Source organism: Thermobia domestica, chromosome 12 (genome assembly GCF_964235325.1).
Source record: "Thermobia domestica chromosome 12, izTheDome1.hap1.1, whole genome shotgun sequence".
Classification (NCBI taxonomy): domain Eukaryota; kingdom Metazoa; phylum Arthropoda; class Insecta; order Zygentoma; family Lepismatidae; genus Thermobia; species Thermobia domestica.
This window is the reverse complement of record NC_137465.1, coordinates 71,097,466-71,122,529: the sequence shown is the minus strand read 5'-3', so window position 1 is coordinate 71,122,529 and position 25,064 is coordinate 71,097,466. Positions and strand designations below refer to the sequence as shown.

At 34.6% G+C, this 25,064-nt stretch overlaps 1 protein-coding gene across 1 annotated transcript in view; it reads left to right on the top strand.

The window, feature by feature from the left end:
- The first annotated feature begins 4,664 nt into the window (after window positions 1-4,664).
- Window positions 4,665-25,064, top strand: part of LOC145665999 (uncharacterized) — a 600,563-nt gene continuing 580,163 nt past the window's right edge. The window contains exon 1 of the mRNA XM_081733104.1: window positions 4,665-4,867. Coding sequence (XP_081589230.1) covers window positions 4,665-4,867 — 203 coding nt within the window. The remainder of the gene's footprint in view (window positions 4,868-25,064) is intronic.

Sequence of the window (25,064 nt, the reverse complement as noted above, 5' to 3'; positions counted from 1 at the left end):
ATTATTTAGTGTACAATTGTAACCTCTGGAGCATAAAATTTTTAGTTCAATTGCTCATAAGACTATCAAAAATAAAATATTTCTGTAATCATGTCTTCATTCAGTAAACAAATATTCATTTCACCTACAAAAACAATAACCATCATGCAATAAACGTATATACCATTCAAACGCTGTAACAAGCTTTCTAAGTAAACTCAACTATAAAGTTTCCCGTTATAAAGAAAAAAATCTAATTTCAAAGCATAATTCAAATAAATTCAATGTAAATCAAACCGGTAATGCTAATTTCATGCAGGCAAAACAGCTTAAAACCATTGTAGGTTCTAGTAAAATTAGTGCCATACGTAATAAATATAGTTTAATTAGTAAAATTCACGCCTGACTTGACAATCCATAATCTCACCATTATTTTGAGTACAAGCTGTATTAATTAGTAATAAAATTATTAAATTCGTGTCTTATATCTTAAATGTCTATGCATTAATATTGTAAATAAAAAATGCAGCACCCTAAATAAAAATAAGTATCTAACAAAACAAAAAAATGGGTATCCTTAAAATCCACCCTCCAAATATCTAAAATACAATTTCAGTTTCAACCTATATATGAAATGACTATTCTTATGCATATATAATATAAAATCTAAACAGCACAAAATTATGTTGGCAAACAAGACTTCTACGCATTTTTCAAATTGTTCGTTGCTACCGATTACATAACTAGTAGGATACACACACTAAACATTAAAATCTAAATATCACAATCCAAAAGTAAACTAAAATCATATGGTCTCCGCAATTAGTAACAAAATAATAATTGCATATCAAATAATTGTAACGTGTAATTTCACAATTAAATAATAGGAGCGGGCAATAAAAACAATCGGATCTACATGTTATGTACTGTTATTTCTATATCCAATTTCATATACTAAAAACGCAATCATGTGCTTATAATAATTTCCTGCAACATACAAACTAACTCTCTTCCAGGCAAATATATCCTGACATAACAAAGTAGTAATTCAAAGAGCCCAAGTTCCAATTCTATTTACTTACAATAATAATAATAATAATAATAATAATAATAATAATAATAATAATAATAATAAACTCCAATTCAAGCTGTATTAACAATAACAAAAAGAGTTGTCTATAAAGAACATGGTTCTGACTTGCAAGGTGCAACAAATATCCTACAATCAAATGCTGTACCTGCAATCAGTGTCAAATAAGCCATGTTTCCGGAAAAAGGCAACATAAAAGTACCAACATACAACGTTAGCTTGTAAACATAGTTAGTTTCGGATAGTGTACGTATAAGCGCCATAAAAATATCCACATTCCTATAATATATAGTTTCTCGTACTTTTTTAAAAATATTCTTCAATACATAAGTGCACAATAATTATGTTTTTCATAAAATTACAATATCAAATTTATATATTCACCCAATTAATTAATTATTATTTTATTAAATTCAATATTAATCTGAATGAAAAATGTCAACCGAGGTTATAATTATACCTAAAACCGAAAAATACAACGGCAGTATCACAATATTTGTTTGCTTTCGGTTCGCGCAACAAGTTCTTCTACGTCATAAAAAATGTCAACATCAATGAACCACCAACCCCAACTAAAAAATAGGCAGCAGCGGAGGTGTTATCAAAGGTAAGTAAACTTTGTCTTCTTACTTAAGTTAAAGCATTAAATAAACATACATAGTGTGTCGTTATCTATAAAGGAAAATACCATTAACGTCCGTGGCTGCCGGGCGGCGGATATACAAAGCAGGCAGGCAAAAAATCTCGCAACAATAATGGCTCCAACGCAAAGGTCACACATACGTGATAAAATATACAAAATAGGTGGTAAAAGTATAAAGCAAAGTCCAGCATAACCAAACAGTAAGGGCGCCGACGAAAATGTCACACATACGTGATAAGGTATACAAAGCGGTCTCGCGAGGGAAAACTCGCGACGGTAATGGCGCCAGCGCAAAGGTCACACATACGTGATAAGATATACAAGGTAAGCGGCATAACCAGACAGTAAGGGCGCCAGCGGCACCATCTAACACATGTTATCAATCCAAGATAATTGCAAACTCATTACTTCAATTGAAAATGTAGTTATCCTATGTACATCATACTATATGATGAAATGTCGCCTTTTAACAAACAATTCGGCTTAATTTCACGTTAATCTCTTGATTACTTAACGTAATAAATACATAAATCACTGTAATCATAGTTTAATCCCCTTAGCATACCTGGGACAGGTAAAAAAGGTAACCCTGTTTAATTCATGTAGTATACGTGGAAGGCGATATATGCTGCATATTCCTACTTACGAGTGTTAAACACAATAAAATCGTTTTCTCATATTTTCTGTTACAAAAATGATCTTCATAAGGAGCTTTTACGTAGTTATTTCATTACATAAGCAGGCCTACATGTGAAAAAGTAGCGGAATTTTCTGTTTCTGAAATTGATAAATTCACAAATGTTTCTTTTCAATTTCTTGTTACATTTTAAATATTGGAATGGGATATTTCTTCTCTACGAACTCGATGTATGTTCCCTGCACTTTACACACACAAACACACACATACAGAGAGAGAAAGAGAGAGAGAGAGAGAGAGAGAAACACTATATATTTTTACTTCCCAACTTGAAATATAAGAAAATTTTCTGGTTTCCGAAAGCTAATTGGAAAATGATAATTTGTTGCTGTCTAACTTTCCTCTACAGGAATTGAATTTTATAGCTGAATGTGCTGTTAAATATAGTGGAAAATTTTCCACCAAACATCACTATACATAATATCCAAAATTGTCTGGATTATAAAAAGTTTTTTTCACTTGTTTCTACATATTGATAAAAATTTTCCGACTCACGAAAATTCCTTTCACTTGTTTCTACAGAGCAACAAAACTTTCCGATTCACAAAACTTTCCGATTCCGATTCTGTTTTACTTTTTGCTTCAATATGATAATTTTCCGACTAATAAAAAGTTCTTCAATTTTTCCATATAAGACCGAAAATATTTCGATTCATGAAAAATTGTTTAACTTGTTCCTACATAGTACTGAAAATTGTCTGACCCATGAAAATGTTCAGATTCTTTAAACGATCTTTCACTTTTTAACATTTCTATACATGATTTCAATCAATTTTATGAACACTGGGGAACTGTTACTTGAACACTGATATTTGTTAAGAACGGAAAATTTTCCGGAAAAATATAGAAGAAAGTTTTCCACCTCACATCACGGCTAAACAACGATGTAGGAATAACGATACTGATTTCTAATATTTCTCCCTCTTGGCTAAGTCTGATGATGACTGACGTGTGAATTAAAAATGGCCGGGGCAGTATCCGGAGTTTGCTGCCGTAAATGCATTAAAGAAATAGGCAGAATGTCACTGTACTTGACTTCACGTGTACAAATTGTTTTGGTGGATTTATTGAGGAACTAGGGTCCATGAAAGTGAGACGTGGATAGAGTAAGATTGAAATCTTACACAATGATAACAAATTTATTTCCAAAATCTCTTACACAAGTACTGGAAACGGTTTTATGGCGTCATGTAAAATTTCGCTTTCGTTAGTTACTGCGTTGTTCGTGTCAGCTATTCAATTGAAGAAATGCCTACGTCTTTTGAATTTGTCCTCTTGCAACTTTTATAAGTTTAAGTGGATTTTCTGTATTTAGTTCATAAAAAATTTTTTTCTCTTATTTTCAGAACTTGTATATTTGTGACCAACAAATTCAATTTACATTCATTGTAATTCATTTTAAATTCAAAAAAAGCTATTTGCATAGCGCGGATGTTCCTTGTAACCAATCAGCCAAGTTATGCAAGATATTCCTGTATTTTATGAGAGGTTTCAATACGTAGTACAACAAAATGAAATATATGATTTAATAATATATTTAATAGTTCATTTTCGTTGAAAGGTTGATTTTGACAAGGGGTCATGTAACAAATTTGGATTTTTTCTTTTTTAATTTTAATCTCATCTTCTGCAGATTTTGTTCTCTTACTTGGTTAGTATGGGTATAAGCTTATCAATATTGTGTGTATTTTGATAAACTTTGTGAGGATATGAGTTTATATCCAAACGTAGTAATTTAGCAATAAAACGTATTTTAAAAAATGCTATATAAACATTTATCCTAATTAATCCTTCAGTTACTGGTTACGTGGTATAAAGAATCCATTAACATTGAAAAGTATTTAGAATATGTTGTATACAGTGTGTTTTCTGTACAGTTTTACATCATATTTTTATTTGCATCAAATATGGAATATATGTCTTAAAAGGTTTAACACTCCACAAAATTTAATAATGTACAAATTTCTATGTCTTCTGCCAATGCGGGCAGATGCAGAGTTGCAGCTGGAATCTTTGGATCGAGGCCAAAAGAGAAATGTTGAAACACTTTTTTTTATTGAGTTTGTTTTCACTTACAGCTGTCTTAATTGCATTGTTGACTCTTTGACTTGAAGTATTGAAATATTTTGTAAATGTAATTACTGAAACAAAGGAACAAAGAAAATACGTTATTATTAAGGATAAGTATACACGTATAACAATTGAGTCAATATATTGTTTGTTCTGTGAACTGACATTGAGAATAATTCTCTAAGATGCTTGGTATAATTCGAATAGTGATTTATAAATTTGTTATTCTTTTTCCAGTGGATCCTGACGTAGAATGGAGGCGACTGAACTTGGAAAAGGCACGGACACCTCCGCCGACTGGAACGCTTGCTCCGATGTCCTGCCAGAAGAAAGTGGAGACTTATTTAGCGGAGCAGCTGTTTGAAACACAAAATAAGAGTAGCACACCGTAAGTACAAGAAATATTTTGTGTGGTCACAGTTATTTAATCTCTTGACTAAAGCATAAGAATTGATTTCAATCGTCAAAATCTAGGAGAAAGGTCAGTATCGAGCCTTGAAATTTCCTTTTCTGTTTGCGAAGGTCTCCTAAAAAGATAATAATAAATTTCAAATTTTCTAGAAAATATCCAACAATCTTTACAGGACATTAAACTAACTTATTTATTTATTCACCCTCTGCAGTTCTTTAAGTTTTTTCGAGTTTGTCTGAACAGGTTTTTATTAAATTACATAAGGTACAATGTTTGGTATTCAAATTGTTACAGATTCTGAACAAATACCTTGTTCCGAATTACAGGTTTTTACCATGTTTAGGGATGAGCACGAGTCGAGCTAAAACTCGACTCGACTCGAAACTCGAAGCGAATTCGAGTCGAGTCCCGAGCCGAGTCACTGTTTTGAGGTCGAGTTTGAAAAATGGCTGGCTCGTTTGCTCGTTTTCACTAGTTTTGAAATCATTGCCTGATTAGACTGGAAAGCGAAAGCTATGAGAAATGTAAGCAGTAATGTGGAACATTTTTAATGTTGCTCATGAGGTGAGACACTGCTCGTATCTCGTCTCGTCTCCGTTAACAAGACGACAATAGATATTTATAACGAGACAACTTCAAATTGTCGTGAGCACTAACATAAGTATATACTATAGTTCTCACCACCAAAGCTGAGACCTGCACGGTGAAAGTTTTGAGCCTAAGCAAAGCCCAACCCGTGTAGGGATGTTAACCGGCTTAGCTCGGTTCAACTGAGCGAACAGCTCGAGCCGGCTTGGTTGAGATGAGGCATCGACTCGGCTCAGGTGAGCCATCGTCTCGAGCCGGCTCGGTTGGGGAGAGCCATCAGCTCGGTTTGTTTCGGCTCATGTCGGTTTGGGTGGGTGAGTTGTTGTCTCGGCTCGATAGGGAATGAGCTGTGAGCCGAGCCGCTCGAGCCGTTGAGAATCCTAAATGCGGACCAAACAGTTTTGAACATGTGTGGCCGACACCTTCTAACTTTTAACGATTTTTGGTTCGAGCTCGGATACTTGCTCCTCCGGAACTCAAACCCAGAACCTCGTGAACGATGTTCTTGCCTCCTAGTCTTCACGACTACCGAGGTCAGCAGTCAACTAGTTTTTAGTATTCAGATACAAACCACCTATAATAATAATAATAATAATAATAATAATAATAATAATAATAATAATAATAATAATAATAATAATAATAATAATAATAATAATAATAATAGTAATAATAATAATAATAATGTTATAGTAGTAGTAGTAGTATCATTGATAATAATTATATTGAGACTACACACAGCATTTGGCTCGTATTGGCTCGACTCGACTCGAAACTTGAGTCAAATTCGAGTCAAGTTGGAGAAAATTTTTCGTTCCGAGTTCTCGAGTCGAGCTCAAAGATGTCTGTTTGGAGTCGAGTCCAGTTTCACTCGACAAAATACCTCATCTTATTTTAAATGATGGGGTTAAGACACATTGCCTTGTCTTACACTTAACAAATTAACACACTCATGAGAGAATAGCAAATATAAGATAAAATACAATGAGATCGAATAAAGAGACTACAGAGGCCTAAAATGTAGTGTAGTTGTGGCTGAAGTGTGTAATATTAGTATCAGGCATCGGAGGTTGGGTATGATTAAGTATATTTGACCACTCTATCAAGTCTGTATTATAGATACGAGTTTGATGCATTTGTGAGTGTCGTACTAATAATGGTATAAAATCACTTGCCTTATGAGGAATTAGTTGGTCCCACTGAATAGTTGAGGCATTAGACGAGAAAACGTTGTTGCTATAACCAAGTTCAACTCAAAGAAAGAACATTGTAGCTGAAGAAAATAAAAGATGAAGATAACTCTTAAAATACAAAAGAAGATACATGAGTGAGTAACTAAAGTGGTACTGTTTGTTTATCTTTAATCTGTCTCAAGAAAATGTTTTAATAGAGACTTAGATAATGAGTTTTGTGTCAGGAATTGAATACTATATCCATAAAATGTCTCTACTGTAAAAGAGTACGAATATTTTTTTCATGTGGTGGAATTTTTAAAGTTAAAAACACACGAGAATGTGTCTGTATGAAGTGTGAGGTTCCTAAGAATTTAAATTGATGATGCAAATATTCAGGTTGACACCTTCAGAACTTCGATAATTGTTAGCTTAATATGACCTAAAATAATTCATTACCTATTGAAGAATGTGCACTTGCATTGCTGCAGAGTGTCTTATGTTGAGGTAGAGATGAATTTGAGTATGGATGACTGTTCCTCGTGCTCCGTAGTGCCCCCCCTTATCCCTTCCGTGCAGCTGGGAATGTCGATCGATACACGAAGCTTTAGTGGGGCTGCTGCTTGACCGAAGCGACAGTTGCTCCCCGAGCAGCCATCAGCTGTGCCCTGTTAACAGCAGCCAAAATGAACACCCAACACCTTCAGCCGTCACCGTAAATCCAGGTGAGTAGATCATCTTTTACTCACTGTTACTTTGATTCTTGTAATCGATTCGGTCAGTTTGGCGTTACGGAAACATGTATGCGAAATGCATTGCATATCAAAGCATCCGTGCTGAATATCATAGTTTCGCCGGGTCATTAGTTCTCAAATTAAGATATGGGATTTATTTCTTGGTTTGTACATGTCATCTGTGTATGTGTCATCATTTGGCAATGAAATATTATGATGGATTGGGAATTTTATGTTTAGGATAAGACTGCATATTAAATTAAATCTTGCACTTCTTTATTCTCATGAATAACGCTATGTATTTACGGAAAACAGCTGAATGGACATGACGAATCATATTCAAATGTTTCAATCCATTTAACACAGAGTGTTGGATTTTTAAATGAAATTCTTTCATCAAGTACTAGTTCGTATCGGTTTCCTTTCCGGTCCTTGACCTACTTTTCCCTGGAAGAGGTTGTCGACACTGAATGCAGCGCATCCAAATCTCAGCCTGGAATCACGGTGCTAAATACTTGATTTACGATTTCACTGAGAATCGGATGAATCAATAACAACCAAAGCCGGGAGCTGAATGAATGATATCGTAGTAAATTATACTTCTACAAAACGTAATCTTCTCCATAAGTCACATCCATGCTCTTTAATCGCAGTTTCAAAATAATCACCTTCACCAAAAGCCTACAAAATAATGATTCCTAGTGCACACAACATTTTAATGAACCTTTCTTTCATTAGGCAACAAAAGTCGCTAACGAACGCTAACAATAGAGATTTTACGTGTCTTGATCTAATTTTAGGAAAATTGGAAGATGTGCTCCAAGTGACTTGGCCGATTATTAGTTTGACCCACACTCATGTCCTAGTTTGACACGGCTCCAAATTCAAAGTGTTGATATTTTTCAAATTAGCAACTTCATAAATATACTGCCTCTATGTAACTAACAGATCAAAGTAGTATTATTAGGGGAAATGTATGGAACGGAATACGCCCACTATCAGAAAGCATTGATTTTAATATGCAGCGACATAGTGAATTACTCATTATGCTTTGTTTCAAATTACAGAGTCACGAATTTCAATTAACTGTTAGTATAGCACGAAGCAAATAACCTCTTCCACCAAAGTAATAATATTTCTTGACAGTTTTTGAGTAAGAGACTAGCAATTTGTTTTATTCGTGATTTAAGTGAGCATCTGTCCAAAAATCTTTTAAAGGAGAAAAAGGGTTAAAGGCAGAAACCGGAGTGGGGATGTTGAAAATCGTACCTCAATTTTTGTAAAAATTTACACTCCATAAAATTGAGCTTTAAGTTTAGTTATTATAAATTTATTTTATTTTATTAAAGAAGATAATAATTCTTTCCAAATGTTTTATCTAGACAAGAATTTAATTCTATTAGGTTATATCAAGCTCAAATTGCACTTATTTCCTAATATACTATCAGCAACTTTACTTTTATTTTCTAATTTGGAAAATATTCACTTCAACCATTTTATATCAAAGAAAGTATGATATATCTTCTCTACATGTCTCTTATCTTATGACAGCAGGTGACGGTGACTTAGTAATAGTGATTTCACCTCCGAAGTGAGGGATCCCTGGTTCAATTCCAAACCATGTGAGTTTATGATGGGAAACATTCTGTCCGTAGGCTTTCTTGGTGTTAACCTGTTTCCTCCCCCATTCTCATTCCACCAATTCTTTCACCCTCATTCACTCATCTTAATCATCCATCTTCCTTAGCCTAAAGGTCATAATCATGGGGCGTTAAACTGAAAGATTTCATTTAATTTTTTCCAATAATAATAATAATAATAATAATAATAATAATAATAATAATAATAATAATAATAATAATAATAATAATAATAATAATAATAACCAGCGCTTTACTGTTTATGAAATGAGTTCAATATTACATATGAACAACGTCCACAATGACATCCAGCATACAACAGCATTACTTGTTATTTTTTTTAAGTAACAGAAATTAATTCCTTCTTTGATGTATGCGTCATCTTATTAAATTTCTCACAAAAAATACGTGTCAATCAGTCTACAGAACTAATTCATGGCATAAATACTTCATTATATATTATCTCTCTCTTGTTTTGTTTATGTAAGAGAGATTATGTATTAAACTCTTTACGTAGTTTATATACAAGTTTTCAACCGTCATTGGGGCACGGTAGTAAAATAATTTCTGAAACGCAAATTTTCGACTTCAAAACCTGACAAAAATTTTACTGTTTAGGAAACAAATAGTATAGGTGTATTGTGTAAATAACAACTGTTCCTCTCCTTTGAAGCTAAAGACCAAGTTCAATTCCCGGTAAAAAAAAAAAAAAAAAAAAAGCCGTAAGGTTCTGATCTTACACCAGATTCTAGGTCTACGAACTGCGTCAGCACTGAAAGTATAGACTTGAATTTACGTTAGCTTAATCTGATATTAGAATCATGTAATGTAGTGTACAATCAAGAGAAGAATTAGGATATTCCGTATCTGAAATGGTAACACAAAGTAATTAACTAGGAAGGATAATGGCGTCCCAAATAGCCTAAGTGTTGAAAAGAAGCTTAAGTTCAAAAGAATGGAATTGTGGATTTCAGGGTTTCTCAATCTAGGGGTCGCGACCCATACGGGGCTCGCGAGAGGGTTTCATGGGGTTGGGAAGATAAGCGGAAGAGATAAATATAATTAGAATCTAATACCGGAAAATATTTTTAAATATTATTTTGAATTTTTTTCTGATAGGAATATTTTTATTTTTATCCATAATGTTAAGAACAACAAAAAAATACGTATACTAAACATTTTCCACAGGTGCAGAGTTGTTTAAAAATCAATTTAAATGAAAAAGGTACGATATGAAACTAATGAGAACTGCATATTGAAATACCAGAAAAATACAAATGCAACAAAACCTGCATATTGAAATGAAATCTTTAAGTTTTACGTCCCACGGTTATGCCGGTTAGGCTAAAGGAGACGGTGATGATGAGAGATGAGTGAAACGGTGGAATGAAGAAAGTGGGAGAACCCCGAGAAAACCCACGAGCACGGTGTTTGTCCACCACAAAGTTCACTTGGCGGGGGCTAAACCTGCATATTGAAACACAAAACTGAAAGCTAATGAGATACCTGAGCATGGTGTGATTTCACTAATGTGGCAATGTCCTGTTCAATCTTCGTGATACACACTATCAAGCCATTTAAAATACTCAATAACTTTCTTAACAACTATTCAAGTTTTTTAACCAAAATTAGAAATCACTCTATTTTTTTAATCATATCCTATGACCCAAAATTAAGGGAGTTATGAAGTTTTAAAATTTTGAAACAGTATGACGGATCGAATTCGATATTTGTAATATGAATGAACTGACCAAATTTGGTTTTAATCCATTCGCTTTTAAGAAAGTTATTGTATCCACTATATACAAGAAATGGATTCTAGTAGTATAGAAATATATTAATATCGTGAGGTCCCCGCAATAGGTACATTAAAAATTACGCACAAGCTTATTATAAACCGGAAATTATAAGGGGGACGCTGGCAAGAGGATGTGATAAAATTGGGGGTCGTGATAGGAATTAGATTTAGAACCGCTGCTCTAGAACAAACTCCGTATTACTTGTGCAGCAGTAGAATTTATTTATTTATTTCATAAGGACAACACAACAGGCTTAATGCCCAGTTATAGTGTCGTATACAGAATTGTTTAACATACACTATTATACATACACAAATATACGTTATCTAGTTATACATAAGTTATTGCATGATAATTCTTTTGAACTTGTTCTCTGACATACTAAACACATCTATTACATGAAGTCTAATCATTTCATTATATGAAGCACACATTCTCCACAGAGGAGACTTATGTAATATTTTTGTTCTTGCTTTTCTACAATAGAATGTCCCAGCGTTTGCTATTCTAGTCTTACCTGTTGGGACACGTAATAATACTTCTGAAACTAATTCTGGACAATCAATTTTACCATTTAATAATTTATGTAAGAACAACAAATCAAAAACACATCTCCTTTTTTCTAATGTTTGAAAATTAAAATTCCTTACCAAGTCTTCATAGGAGACATACTTTGGATAGAAACCGGTTTTCTTGTATGTAAGCATTTTTAAGAATTTAAATTGTATATTTTCTATTGCATCAGTGTATTTAATGACATTTGGTGTCCAAACAGTACAACAATATTCTAATTTTGACCTCACATATGAAAAATATAACCTTATAAATGTTGATTGTTTGCAGAAATCCTGTCCTATCCTATAAATTAAACCTAGGTTTCTATATGCACTACTCGTTATCGCGTCAATGTGTTGAGTAAAGGTTAATTTGCTATCAAATATAACTCCTAGATCTTTGATAGTATTTGGGGTAGACAAGGAAGAGCCACTTATTGTATACGTAAAGTTAATTTGATTTTCTTCCCTCGTGAAAAATACAGATTTACATTTGGAAACATTCAGGACTAATTTATTCTTATCACACCACATTTGAATACTCTCTAGATCTTGTTGAAGTTTCATGCAGTCATCAATTGAACTTACTTTGGAGTACAATTTGAGATCGTCGGCAAAAAGAAGACTTTGAGAAGTTTTAATACATAGAGGAATATCATTAATAACAAGAAGAAACAACAGAGGACCTAGATTAGATCCTTGAGGGACTCCTGATAGAGTATTAAATTTTTCAGTAACAAATCCTTTGTATGAAACATATTGTTTTCGGTTATGCAAATATGATACAAGATACTCCATTGCTTGTTTCGAAAAGTTCAGAGATGCTACTTTCAGTAGCAAGACATCATGATCAACGACGTCAAATGCCTTGCTAAAATCAGTATAAACGACATCTACTTGACCGCCTCTATCTAATTCTGTTACTATAAAATTTGTTAAAATTGATAAGTTTGTCGAAGTATACCTATTACGTAAGAAGCCGTGTTGATAAGTTGAAAGAACAGGTTCTACATGATTTAAAATTCGCGCATATAATATACTTTCAAGAATTTTTGTAAAGGGCGATAGAATAGCAATTGGCCTGAAATTTTCTATTTCTCTCTTTTTCTCTTTTTTCCAGATTTTGGTAATGGACAGACTAAACTTTCTTTCCATTTATCTGGGAAAGTGTTTGTTCTAATAGAAATATTAAATGTAGTGCGAAGTGGATATTTAAATATATCACTGCAACCTTTCACAACATAAGGGGGAATGTTATCAGGACCACAAGATGCTTTAGGTTTCAACGCTCGTATAGCATTTTCTATTTCTTCGAGTTTTATTTCATCTAATTGAAAGTTGTCTAATATACTACATTCGGTTCGATTAGCGAGAAAAGAGTCAACGTTGTATGTGGCGGGTACATTGTTGTACACTGAATGGAAATAATGTGCAAATGCCTGTGCTATTTCACTGACATGTTGGATATCATGACCATTGTATGTAAGGGAGTTTAATGACAAATGCTGTGTTTTGCTTTTAATAAAGCTCCAGATCTGGTTTAGGTCTTTCTCGATAGAGCATTCTGAGTTTAAAATAAAAGTTTTGTAGGCTAATTTTATGTCAGATTTTATTCCTTTACGCAGTCTCTCAAATTGATCGCGATGATAAAGTATATTTGTTGATCCATTTTTCCACTTGTTATGGTGATATGTCTTGGATTTTATTTTCTTAATTATAAGTAAACCAACATGGATAACTTCTGCTGATATGTCTTTTAAGTGGAACACATATAGAAAATATGTTGTTAATCATTTGATAAAAGTATGGCAGTATGCAGTAAACCGAACGGACAGTGGTAGTGTAAAATTAATATCTGTATGATTTTCAAGAAACACAAATTGTTGGCTCTCGGTTATGTAGTGAGAGCAAGACAAAAATGGCAAGCATGTTGGGTGTATTCTGAGGGACAGTGCCCAAGAAAATGATGATTTACAAAACTACCGGCGAAGAGCAGTAGTTGTCGAAAGAAAACCCTCAGTTACAGGTCCAACATAAAGCGGACTTTCACTCAGAACCGTCGTGTGATTACGGTGCAAGTTACGGAGGAATTTAAGCAGCATCTTTCCAAACTGTGCCCACAATCACAGTCTGCCGCGAGTTATATGACGTTGACATAGGGTCGAGTTGCAAAGGTGAAACGGCTGATAAAGGACTACAGTAAAACCTGTCAACTTGGCCACCTCTCTAAGTTGGCCACCTGCTTATCTTGGCCTGGTTCGTCTTGAATCTGCATTTTTCCATAAGACATTCGTTACTTATTACTCTGTAAATTGGCCACCTGTCTATCTTGGAAGTTGGCCGCATTGAAGCAATGTTTGTCCTATGTTGATAATGATAAATTTACCTGCGTATCTTGGCCACGCGAATACGTTTTATTTTTCTTAACTCTTTCGTATTCCCTATGAGAGCAAAATGTTCTGTATTTGTTACTCGGACAGAGAAGCATAGATTTTCACTATTTGTTCTTGGAAGTCAATGGCCAGAACACTACCCTGACAAAGGGGTGGTGAAGGAAGGTGCGAAAAAGAAAAGAGCACGTACAGGAATTCAGGAAATGGATGTACGCATTTGTTTACCTTGTCTGTTTTGGTGAAACCATTAGCTATATCGGCTCCTTTCATCAGTGGGAAGCTTTAGTAATTCCGGAAAATTCTCAAGGTTAAAGCTAACCATCTCAATTGTCATTTATTGGCACCTGACTGCTTGTCGAAAGGTAGCGGAGGTTTTGCGATATGAATTCCCTTTCGCTCCAAGGGAAACACTTGTAGCTCATTAACAAGAGGTAGTTACTACAAAATTAGAATGTGCATATGTGCAAAAAAGAATAAAAGACATACGTCTAGAATGAACCACCATGAATAAATTTGTTATTAATAACTGATTTGCTACTTTTCGAAAGTTATCTACAGAAAATCTTTGTCACTGCCGAAAAAGTCATATAAATGGATATAAATTATTGAATTTATAATTTTGCTTTTCTTGTTTTCAATCTGAATAACTCAGTGTGCCACAATACTATTTTCAATAAACTGCGTACATATGTTTCGATTTTATGGTTGTTTGTGTGCCCATCCGAATAATTCAGTGTACAGGACTAGTTTCCACGAAGAAAAAAGTACATACCGGTATATTAAATATACTGTAGTATTTTTTCTAGTACTGTGTATTGTTATGATTACTCTATACACATTATTTAAAAGTAGCTGACGCGGTACTGCTTATTAAAATTTTACAATCAAGTAATACTAGAAATTTCATTCTAAAAATACACCAATCACAGTTATTTTCTGTAAGTTGGCCACCTGTCTAAGTTGGCCACTTTTCAATGGAACCGATGGTGGTCAACATAGACAGGTTTCACTGTATAACACTTTAACAAGACGCCATTGATGCCTAAACAAGCAACATGGATCGCTAGTGACTGGAAACGCTAATGACTGAAATGAACGAATCATCGTTCATCTTATTTTAAATCACCTGCTGTGTTTATTGGGAGCCATAGACTCACAAACTTGCATGGAAGTTTTGTTTCATCATGCATGTTGGAATTATTTTTTTGCCCGCACACGTACCAACTTGTTGTCCAACGTACTAGAAGAATGAATCGGAGGAAAGATTCACGTGATTTCTTCCGCTGTCGTGATTGGCGGACCTAAATGCAAAACAACCAACTTCCATGAATGACATGCATGAAGAACGACAAAATCATCGTGCATGTTTACAAAAGATTTTGAAAACTTTCAACATGCATCAACGAGGCTATACACGATCAATTTGCCTATGGTTTTATCATTTTTCATTCATGTTGGAAGGGCAGGCGCGTTAAAATCCATAACGAGTGAGTTAGAGAAATACAGGATGGACGTAGTAGGAGTTCAGGAAGTTAGGTGGGAAGGAAATGGATCTGAGAATTCCGGAAATTTTACGTTCTTTTACGGGGAAGGAAATAAAAATCACCAGTTAGGAACAGGATTTTTCGTTCATAAACGTATATTACCAGCAATTAAACGGGTTGAATTTGTTACTGATAGACTTTCTTTTATTACTCTTAAGGGACGGTGGTGTGATATTATTGTTTTAAATGTACATGCCCCGACTGAAGATAAGGATGACGATATAAAAGACAGTTTTTACGAAGAAGTGGAACGGATATTTGACCAACTCCCGCGATACCATATGAAGATTCTATTAGGGGATTTCAATGCAAAGGTAGGACGAGAGGATATTTTCAAACCGACTATAGGGAACGAAAGTTTGCATAAGGAAAGTAATGACAACGGTGTTAGACTCGTGAACTTTGCAACATCCAAAAACCTAATCGTGAAGAGTACAAAATTCCCACATCGCGACGTTCATAAATACACTTGGATATCACCAGACGGAAAAACACACAATCAAATTGATCACGTTTTAGTAGATAGAAGAAGGCAATCTAGCATAATTGATGTCCGATCGTTTAGAGGGGCTGATTGTGACACTGACCACTACCTGGTAGCAGCGATAATACGAGAGAGGTTATCGTTGAATAAAGGTAATATTCATTGTCCGAAAACGGAGAGATCCAATTTAAAGAAATTAGAAGAGAGCCAGGTAAGAGAGAAATACCAGATTGAAGTTTCGAATAGATTCTCGGCCTTAGTAGATTCGGAGGGCACTAGTGTTGAGGATACCTGGATTGAAATTAGAGATAGCATTAAAATTTCAGCAAAAGAAAAATTGGGACACGCGGAAATATGTAGGAACAAACCATGGTTCGACCAGGAATGCATAAAACTAGCAGAGAAGAGAAAACAGGCAAAATTACGCTGGCTACAAAATCCGAATGAAATAACTACACAAAATTTCGCAGATATCAGGCGGGAAACTTCCAAAACTTTTAGAACAAAGAAACGCGATTTTCTGAAAGCTAAAATTAAGGAACTTGAAGATAATAGTAAAAATAAAAACATTCGGGACATGTATAAGGGAATCAACGAATTTAAGAAAGGCTATCAACCTCGTGCTTATATATTAAAGAAATCTGACGGTACAGTGCTCACTGACACGGATAGCATCTTAAATAGATGAGAAGATTTCTTTGACGATTTGCTTAACACGCAACCAAAAACTAATGTGCGTGGAGAAAAGGTGATACACACCGCAGAACCGTATATTCCAGAACCCAACAGAATAGAAGTAGAAACCGCTATAAAGAAATTAAAGAAACACAAATCTCCGGGTGTAGATGAAATTCCGGCTGAGTTAATTTTAGCTGGAGGCGAAAAATTGTGGAACAAGATACACAAGCTCATTCTCCTTATCTGGAACAAGAAAGAATTGCCACAAGAGTGGAAAGAATCAATCATTGTTCCAATTCACAAGAAAGGCGACAAAACTGACTGTAATAATTATCGAGGCATTTCTCTTCTGTCAACATCCTATAAAATCCTTTCAAATATTCTGTTAGCAACACTGACCCCATACGCAGATGAAATTATTGGAGATTATCAGTGCGGATTTAGACGAAATCGATCAACTATCGACCAAATATTTACCATTCGCCAAATACTCGAAAAAAAGTGGGAATACAATAACCCGGTAAATCAACTATTTATTGATTCTAGAAAGGCGTACGACTCGGTTAGGAGAGAAACATTATACAACGTCCTTACAGAACTTGGAATACCGAGAAAGCTAATTAGATTAATTAAGATATGTTTAAATGAATCCCAAAGTAAAGTCCGGGTAGGAAAATTTTTGTCCACGAGTTTTCACGTCGAAAATGGCCTGAAACAAGGAGATGCGTTGTCGCCATTATTATTTAACTTCGTTCTAGAATACGCTATAAGGAAAATCAAAGATAGCAACCAGGGCCTAGAGTTGAACGGTATTCACCAGGTTATGGCATATGCTGATGATGTAAATTTAATAGGGGATATTAGGAGAACAATAGAAAGAAATGCAGAGATCTTATTAAACGCTTGCAGGGACATGGGTTTAGAAGTAAATGCAGAGAAAACTAAATACATGGAAGTGCGTCGGGACCGGAATACAGCAAATTATGGATGCGTTAAAATATTAAATAATACTTTTGATAAAGTGGATAGTTTCAAATATCTAGGATCAATATTAACAGACGAAAATCATATTCACGAAGAAATTAAATGTCGACTAAATACAGGGAATTCGTGTTATTATTCAGTTCAAAATCTCTTGTCGCCAATTCTGTCGAGGAATTTGAAGCTTAAAATATATAATACGATAATCATACCTGTTTTTCTCTATGCTTGCGAAACATGGTCGCTTACACTGAGGGAAGAACATAGACTGAAAGTATTTGAGAACAAGATCCTGAGACGAATATTCGGACCCAAGAGGAACGGGAATAGCGGAAACTTCATAACGAGGAACTACATAATTTATATGGTCTACCCAACATTGTTAGGGTCGTTAAGTCTAGGAGGCTTAGGTGGGCGGGTCATGTAGCTAGGATGGAAGAAAGTAGAAACGCTTTCAAAGTCTTGACTGGAAGATCAATCGGGAAACGACCATTAGGAAGACCTCAGCGCAGATGGGAGGACAATATTAAGATGGATCTCGCAGAGATTGGAATACCAAGTAAAAACTGAATGCAGTTAGCTAAGGATAGAAGTCAGTGGAGAGCTTTTGTGAACACGGCATTGAACCTCCGGGTTTCATAGGCCATAGAGTTAGTTAGTTAGTTAGTTGGAACGTTTCTTCATGCATGTGTCTGCGTGTATGGGTCCCTTATGTGTTACAGACGCTCAAAGAAGCGTATGATTCGCTTTGTTTCCACCCAACGGAGAAACGTGGCAGCGGGTCTGGGTAGAGATGCAAAAAAGCCGGCTTTTTTGAATCGATGGTTTTTTTCACATAAAAAGCCGGCTTTTTTGGAAAAAAACCGAGAATTTTGGAAATTTTGGCTTTTTTCATTTTCATGATTTTTCTATCCAAATAGCTTTCTTATAGTATATTCTATAGTTAGATAAGATTTCCACGACCTGAATGCCATATTTAGCTCTGTAATTCACCATCAAGATGGATGGAGTACATATTTTACGAATTAAAGCTAACATGAAGAATGTAGTATTTGAGGGCAATTTTACAGGCTATTTAACTTTATTTTAACTTTTGAGTTATTGACATTTTTTTCCTTCTCTAGATCATTTTAGTTTGTCATCCGTGTTTCATTTCTAAGAGCTTAGTACTCCAGCTTCTAGCAAGAAAGTTAAACTTACGTTTTTCTATATATATCCGTCAAAGCATACGTTTTTCAATATGTCCGTCAAACCGTATTTCCACATTTCTGTTATACTGTAGTTGTGCAATGATTTAGCAATAATTTTCCAGATACAACCTTGAATACCAATTTATACAAATAATCAATAGCGGATTTAGAAAAGTACTTTGGGAGGGGTTTCTCTGATTGTTTCGTTTTCTAGAAAGTCCTAATTTTATTTGGGAGCAGCTTGAAGTTTATGAGTACAGGCATAACTAATATTTCGTTTCGTTTATATGTTTAGCAATAATCTTCCGGATACAACCTTGAAGATCATTTTATACTGAGAATCAGTGGCGAATTTAAAAAAGTGTTTTGGGAGGGGTTTTCTTACTACTAATGTTTAGTTTTTCTAAACATTCGTAATTTTTATTTGACGGGAGCTTAAAGTTTATGAGTAAAGGCATAACTAATAGATATTTCGTTCGTTTTAGATATTCCACAACTTTGGAGAACAGGCTTCAGTCCGAAAGACCGATCCTCTAACCTTCGCAAAACCGTCACTGCTGGTAATTAGTAATAATAACGATTTAAAAACAATAAGAAAGGAAGTCGGCCAACTCCTACACTCCTAGTCGGCCAGTACACGCACTATTTCTACATTCTCAGATGGAATGAAGGAAGGCTTTGTCAGAATGGTCGAATGCTTGGTTGAAACCCGGACTTCCCGATAGAAGCGAAAAAGCCAACCACTCAGTCACGTTTGTTGTGCAGTTGTATTTAGTTTAGCTTAAATATATTCCGTAGTTTTTTTTTTTTTTTTTTTGTTCCGTAATGATATGTTGAATCCCTCTTGTTAAAAATTCAGAAAACTTGAGGACTGGGTAAACCGTGATGGTGGTCAAGGGCGCCTATGTTGTGGTTTCCAAGGAGGGGCAAGTATAAGCGACGTTTCAAAAATAGTTTCAAATTTTGCTGTAACTAATGTAAAAATCCTATTGGATTTTCAATATTCTGAAGTAGGCCCTACATTTTCCTCTAGGGGAGGCAAGCGCCCCCTTAACCCCCCTGATGGGCGCCCTTGATGGTGGTTATAAAAAACTTGACTGTAGAATTTCAAGAATATACAGAACCATGTGCAGCCTTTAATTGTATCATACAAATCTATGTGTTTCTCTTATGTTTTATTTTAATTTTATTTTGTTTCAAAAAGAGGGTATGGAATATTTTGAAGTAAAAATACTACATACAATTTTGCTAGTTATTTGTGTATTTTTTGAAAGAAGTTTTTACTCTTAGGGTTGGCTCGTTTACACCAGCTGTTTTTTTTTTAAATAACTGGTTTAAACTAAAAAAATTAAAAGAACAAAAATGCGAATCGTGTGAACTTCATGGTGACGTTTCACATGTCAAACCATCTGCATTAGTCTTATTTCCTTTTCACCTTTTAATCAAGGTGTCCCATGTTCAATTCTCGGTCGAACCACAACCCTTCTTTCATGTGTAAACCAAGTACTCTTTCGGATGTCACTTTAAGCGAAAGTCTTCTCCTTGATAACCTCGGTATTACGTAAGGATGTTAAGCCTAAACATACAAAACGAAACCAAATTATATATTTCTGCATGCCTGTTGTTTTATAAAGAAGCGAAGGTTGCTTAAATATATTGATTAAAATTGGTAAAATTTATCGATTGCCTACTTAGCTTCCAACATTAGCTTGGATTGGAAGAGGATCTTGGATAGAAGATCGAAACGTCACGTGTAAATGTGTTTTTATATTAAATAAGTGCAGTCTTGTTCAGCAGTGTGTTTATTTTTCTGATTTTATTCGTAAGACGTTGACTATGATTGTGTGTCACTCAGTTTTAGCGTACTGATTATAATGCGTTGACCTTTAAATTTTACATGCAAATTAAATTTTACAGGATTTTCCCGTTATTGTTTTACATTTAAAAGAATGACGGGATTTTCCCGATGGCTAGGGCGGGAGTTTCTCAATTTAAGAAATTTACTGACCGGACTTCTTTAAGCTTATGGGACCTCTTCCAGCATAACCCCGTTGTTGAATAATAACACCAAGGCGAAACAAACTTATTTCTGTGAATATGTAATATAAATACATAAAGCAAAATATTTAAATCAAAAAACCTGGTTTAAACCCCAAAAAAGCCTGGTTTAAACTGCCCCCCCAAAACGGGTTTTTGGCATTTTCAGAAACAACCATGGTTCTTGCCAGCTCTGCTTACTTTTGTATATAGGAGGTTAAAATGTGTTTATTATATACATTGGTTAATCCTTTGGAATTCATAATGTAAAAATGTTGAAGTAAAATTATTTAAAATATATTTTCGAAATTCATGGTTTACTTTCGAGGTTTTATATTATTATCGGCATCAACCACTAATTAAATGACTTTCTGTGTTATAGAGAAGCGAAACAAAGTCTGCTTTATCGATTTAAAGCAGAATTTTGAAAAAAGCCCAAAATTTCCCAAGCAAAAAAGCAAAGCAGAAAAAACCGAGTTTTTTCCAAAAAAGCCGGTTTTTTTCCGAGCCCTTGCATCTCTAGGTCTGGGATGCTCTGGGCCGCCATACCCTAGTTTTCGGTGGTTCTGTGATGAAGGCTTAGCGGTAGCATCACTGTTTGTACTTATGTAACAATTTTAAGGGACATATGCATACTTTGGTCCACATGTTTCCGGGCAATGACGCCATATTCCAGGAAAATAATGCACCTATTCACACAGCTGAAAGTGTTGCCGCGTGGTTTGAGAAACATCGAGATAAAGTTGAACACCTCTTCTTACTCACCCAATCTAAAGACCTGAAGATAATAGTCCATTTTGGGGACACGAATCCTGTGCAGATCTCCACCTCTATCTTCTCTCATGGAATTGAGATGCACTGCACGCGGAATTGTGTAGTATTCCGCTTGGTATCAGTTGCGCTTTTCTGTGCTTTCCACAGGTGTTTCCATTAAATTGATCAGAATCTGTATATTTTCATGCAAAATTGGACAAAGATCGTTTTATTACAATCTACACACGCTTGAAGCATAATTTTATATATTTTAGAAAATGGAAGCTTGAAAGTGTTAATAAGGTGCCTACACTTATGCCTATTCACAAATTAGTAATTTGAATTTTTTTAAATCCTCGGATCATTTTAGGGGTAAATTAGTGTTACCGTCTTCAGTGTGGAAGAGGTACTTCGGTTTCCGGTTTGAGCACATGTGATATGAATCCTACGTTCCATATAACCTCGGTGTTGTAAGGAACATTAATATTTAAAGCAGTGTTTCTCAACCTTTTTTACTCACGACACACTTTACTGAGCGTCCAGGACATGCGTCACACTTGTTTGATATTTTAAATATTATTATTATTATTATTATTATTATTATTATTATTATTATTATTATTATTATTATTATTATTATTATTATTATTATTATTATTAATATCTATCATAATAGTGAAACCAGTTAGTTTTTATAATGACTATATATCACTGAGTATTATTGCTAGCGCTGGAAGTGTTGAGTGGTACAGTAGTCTCAGTTTTAATTAATTATTATTAATTTTCTCATGATTTTTAAATTCTAGAAGTTTTCGACACACCTTAGGGGACTGCGTGATACACTAGTGTGTCGCGACATCGGTTGAGAAGCACTCGTTTAAAGGAATGATAATAACATTTCTGTTTTGATAAATAGAGAGACAAAGAGGCGGAAATACGTTATGGTGCCTGCGTCCCATATATTACAAATAATAAACGGTCATTATCTTACTTTTATTTATGTAGTTTCGAAATATATCAATGTTGGTTCAATATTTGTTACACACTTTGCTATTTTAAATACAACCCTTTCCTAATCTGTCTGTCCTGCCTAGGTATTTTAAAATAGAAGGGTTTATAGCATTGTAATTCTTCTTTATATAACTCACTGTGCGCTATCCAAAAATACATATTTCAGAATCTTTCAGAATCTTAAGGTACTCACGCAACAATTTTTACAAAGGTAGTTGGTGAGTAGCCAAATTACATACCAGTAGCCAAACTCACTCTATAAAAATTGTTGCGGGAATACGATAAGTATTTTTCTGAAATACACGTATGTATTTTTGAATAGCGCACATGTTAGTTCTTTAGTGAAGCCTTGACCCGACTACAGTAGGTCCCATAGTACTGGAGCTATGGACCTTTAAAGTTCATTTTTCTGTTTTCGACAATCTATAACTCCGAAAGGAAGCATTTGTGCACCGAGATTGGTCTATACTTTTCGTCTTATCTTGGTGTCTGGATTCCCTCGGTGATTATCATATATTGTAGTGGAAAATCTTGTAACAAATGATCCCATGCTGATCTCAAAATAAAACTTTGGGGACACATTCATAATAGTCCAAATACTTTTCAAATAATTTTCTGAGTTTTTAAAATACAGTGGAGTCCCGCTTATCCGATCTAATTAGGACCGAACTCTGTTCGGATTAACCGGGACAACAGTAAAATCCGGTTTGAAGCGAGTTAACGGGTCTATTGTGTTGTAATGCATAGCGTATAGTATTTTAAAACCGGTTTTCTGACTACATGATATGTATTGCACTGGAAAAATGTTTAAAAAGTTGGAAAATTTGATGCCTTTATTTTTCCACGTACTGTACGTACAGTAGTTATAAACCTTTCCGTTAGGGGTATTATTATCTTTGTGTAGTTCACTCTACGAAAATACTTACCCATTTTCATCCTTTTAGTTATTAATTTCCTAAAACTGCATATTTTCGCCACAAAAATAAAAACAAATAAAATTTCCTCCCGGACCTGTTCGGATTAACCGCATGTTCGGATTAAATGTTCACCTATCGGGACTCCACTGTAGGCTATTTCTTTATGATAAAATCAAATTCAAAATTTTAATTTTTTAAAAAGAAAATTTTTAAGAATCTATAGCGCTAAATACTATCTGAAAGCTAAACCTTAAAACAACACCTTATCCAACATCTTAAGGTTCTTTAGGTCAGCCGCAATAGTTTCTTTAGATAAGCCGCAAACATCAATTGAACAAATACCACTCACGCATTTTTGGTAAGGTTTGAGAACTTTGGAGGCATGTAATTTCAAAAGCAGCTCACATATCAACCTGAAATGTCTAGATTTTTCATTTTCCAGTGATACCAGAACTAGTACCAGATTTTATCAAAATCCGGGAAGGTAAGGTAGAATTAGGTTGAAAATTGTGTTGATTTGACATAGAATTGCTTACATCCTTCATGGAAACCATGAACATATATATATATATATATATATATATATATATATATATATATATATATATATATATATATATTAAAAAAAGAAAGATTGATTGTTAGACTGAATTTAACGTATCTTTTAGCATCGAGGCTATATGAGACAGGATCTGCTAGTGAGATCAGAAACACTACTCGTCAGAGTTGTCAACAAGACAAAGAGTTGAGGCTGTCTAGGCAACATGACAATTAGGCAATTAACAAGTAAATCGAAGTCAGCGTTACGCCCTTTCTATAACATTCTCCTTCCGATTAATGTAGATAAGTATGATAAAGGAAAATGAAATCATAAAGAAAGGTGCCACTAACATGTATTGTTAGCACCTAACAACTACCCTACCATTTAATGAATTCCTTTCATAAACATCAAGTCTTATGCGTATTAATATTTTGTTCATCTATCATGGAGAAGATGCATCGAAACTATTTTAAGTCTTGTTCTCTTTGCTTCGGGGGTGATATGAATAAAAAGAGAAGGTTCGTTTAAAATAAATAATAGCGATAAGGAGAGAGGAAAATGTATCTCGCCTGTTCTTGCACATTCTGTCTTCCTGATACTTTTTCCTGTTTTTCAAGCATTAAAATATAACGACAAAGTAGAAATTTGTCATATTTCTTTTAGTTTAACGTCTCACGACTATGGCGAGACGAAGGGAGACGCTACTAATGAGGTGAATGATAATGGTGGAATGAAAAAGAGGGAGGAAACAGGAGAACTCCGAGGAAACTCACGAACAAGGTATTTGCCCATCATAAAGCCCTCTTGGAGGGGAAATTTGTTATTGGCACAACAAAAATTGTGTCACTTGAAAATATTGGAATGTAAATGAAATGAAATCTTTGAGTTTTACGTCCCACAGTTATGCCGGTTAGGCTAAAGGAAACGGTGATGATGAGAAATGAATGAAATGGTGGAATGAAGAAACTGGGAGGAAACGAAACGAAAGAACCCCGAGGAAACCCACGCACACGGTGTTTGTCCACCACGTAAGGAAACGGAAAATGCATTGGATAATATAGCTTTAAAACGGATTGAGAAACTTATTTTAGGTTTTGATCTTGCGGAATATTCAGATATTGTGTTGACTACTCTGACCTTAACGGATTACCTAGAAT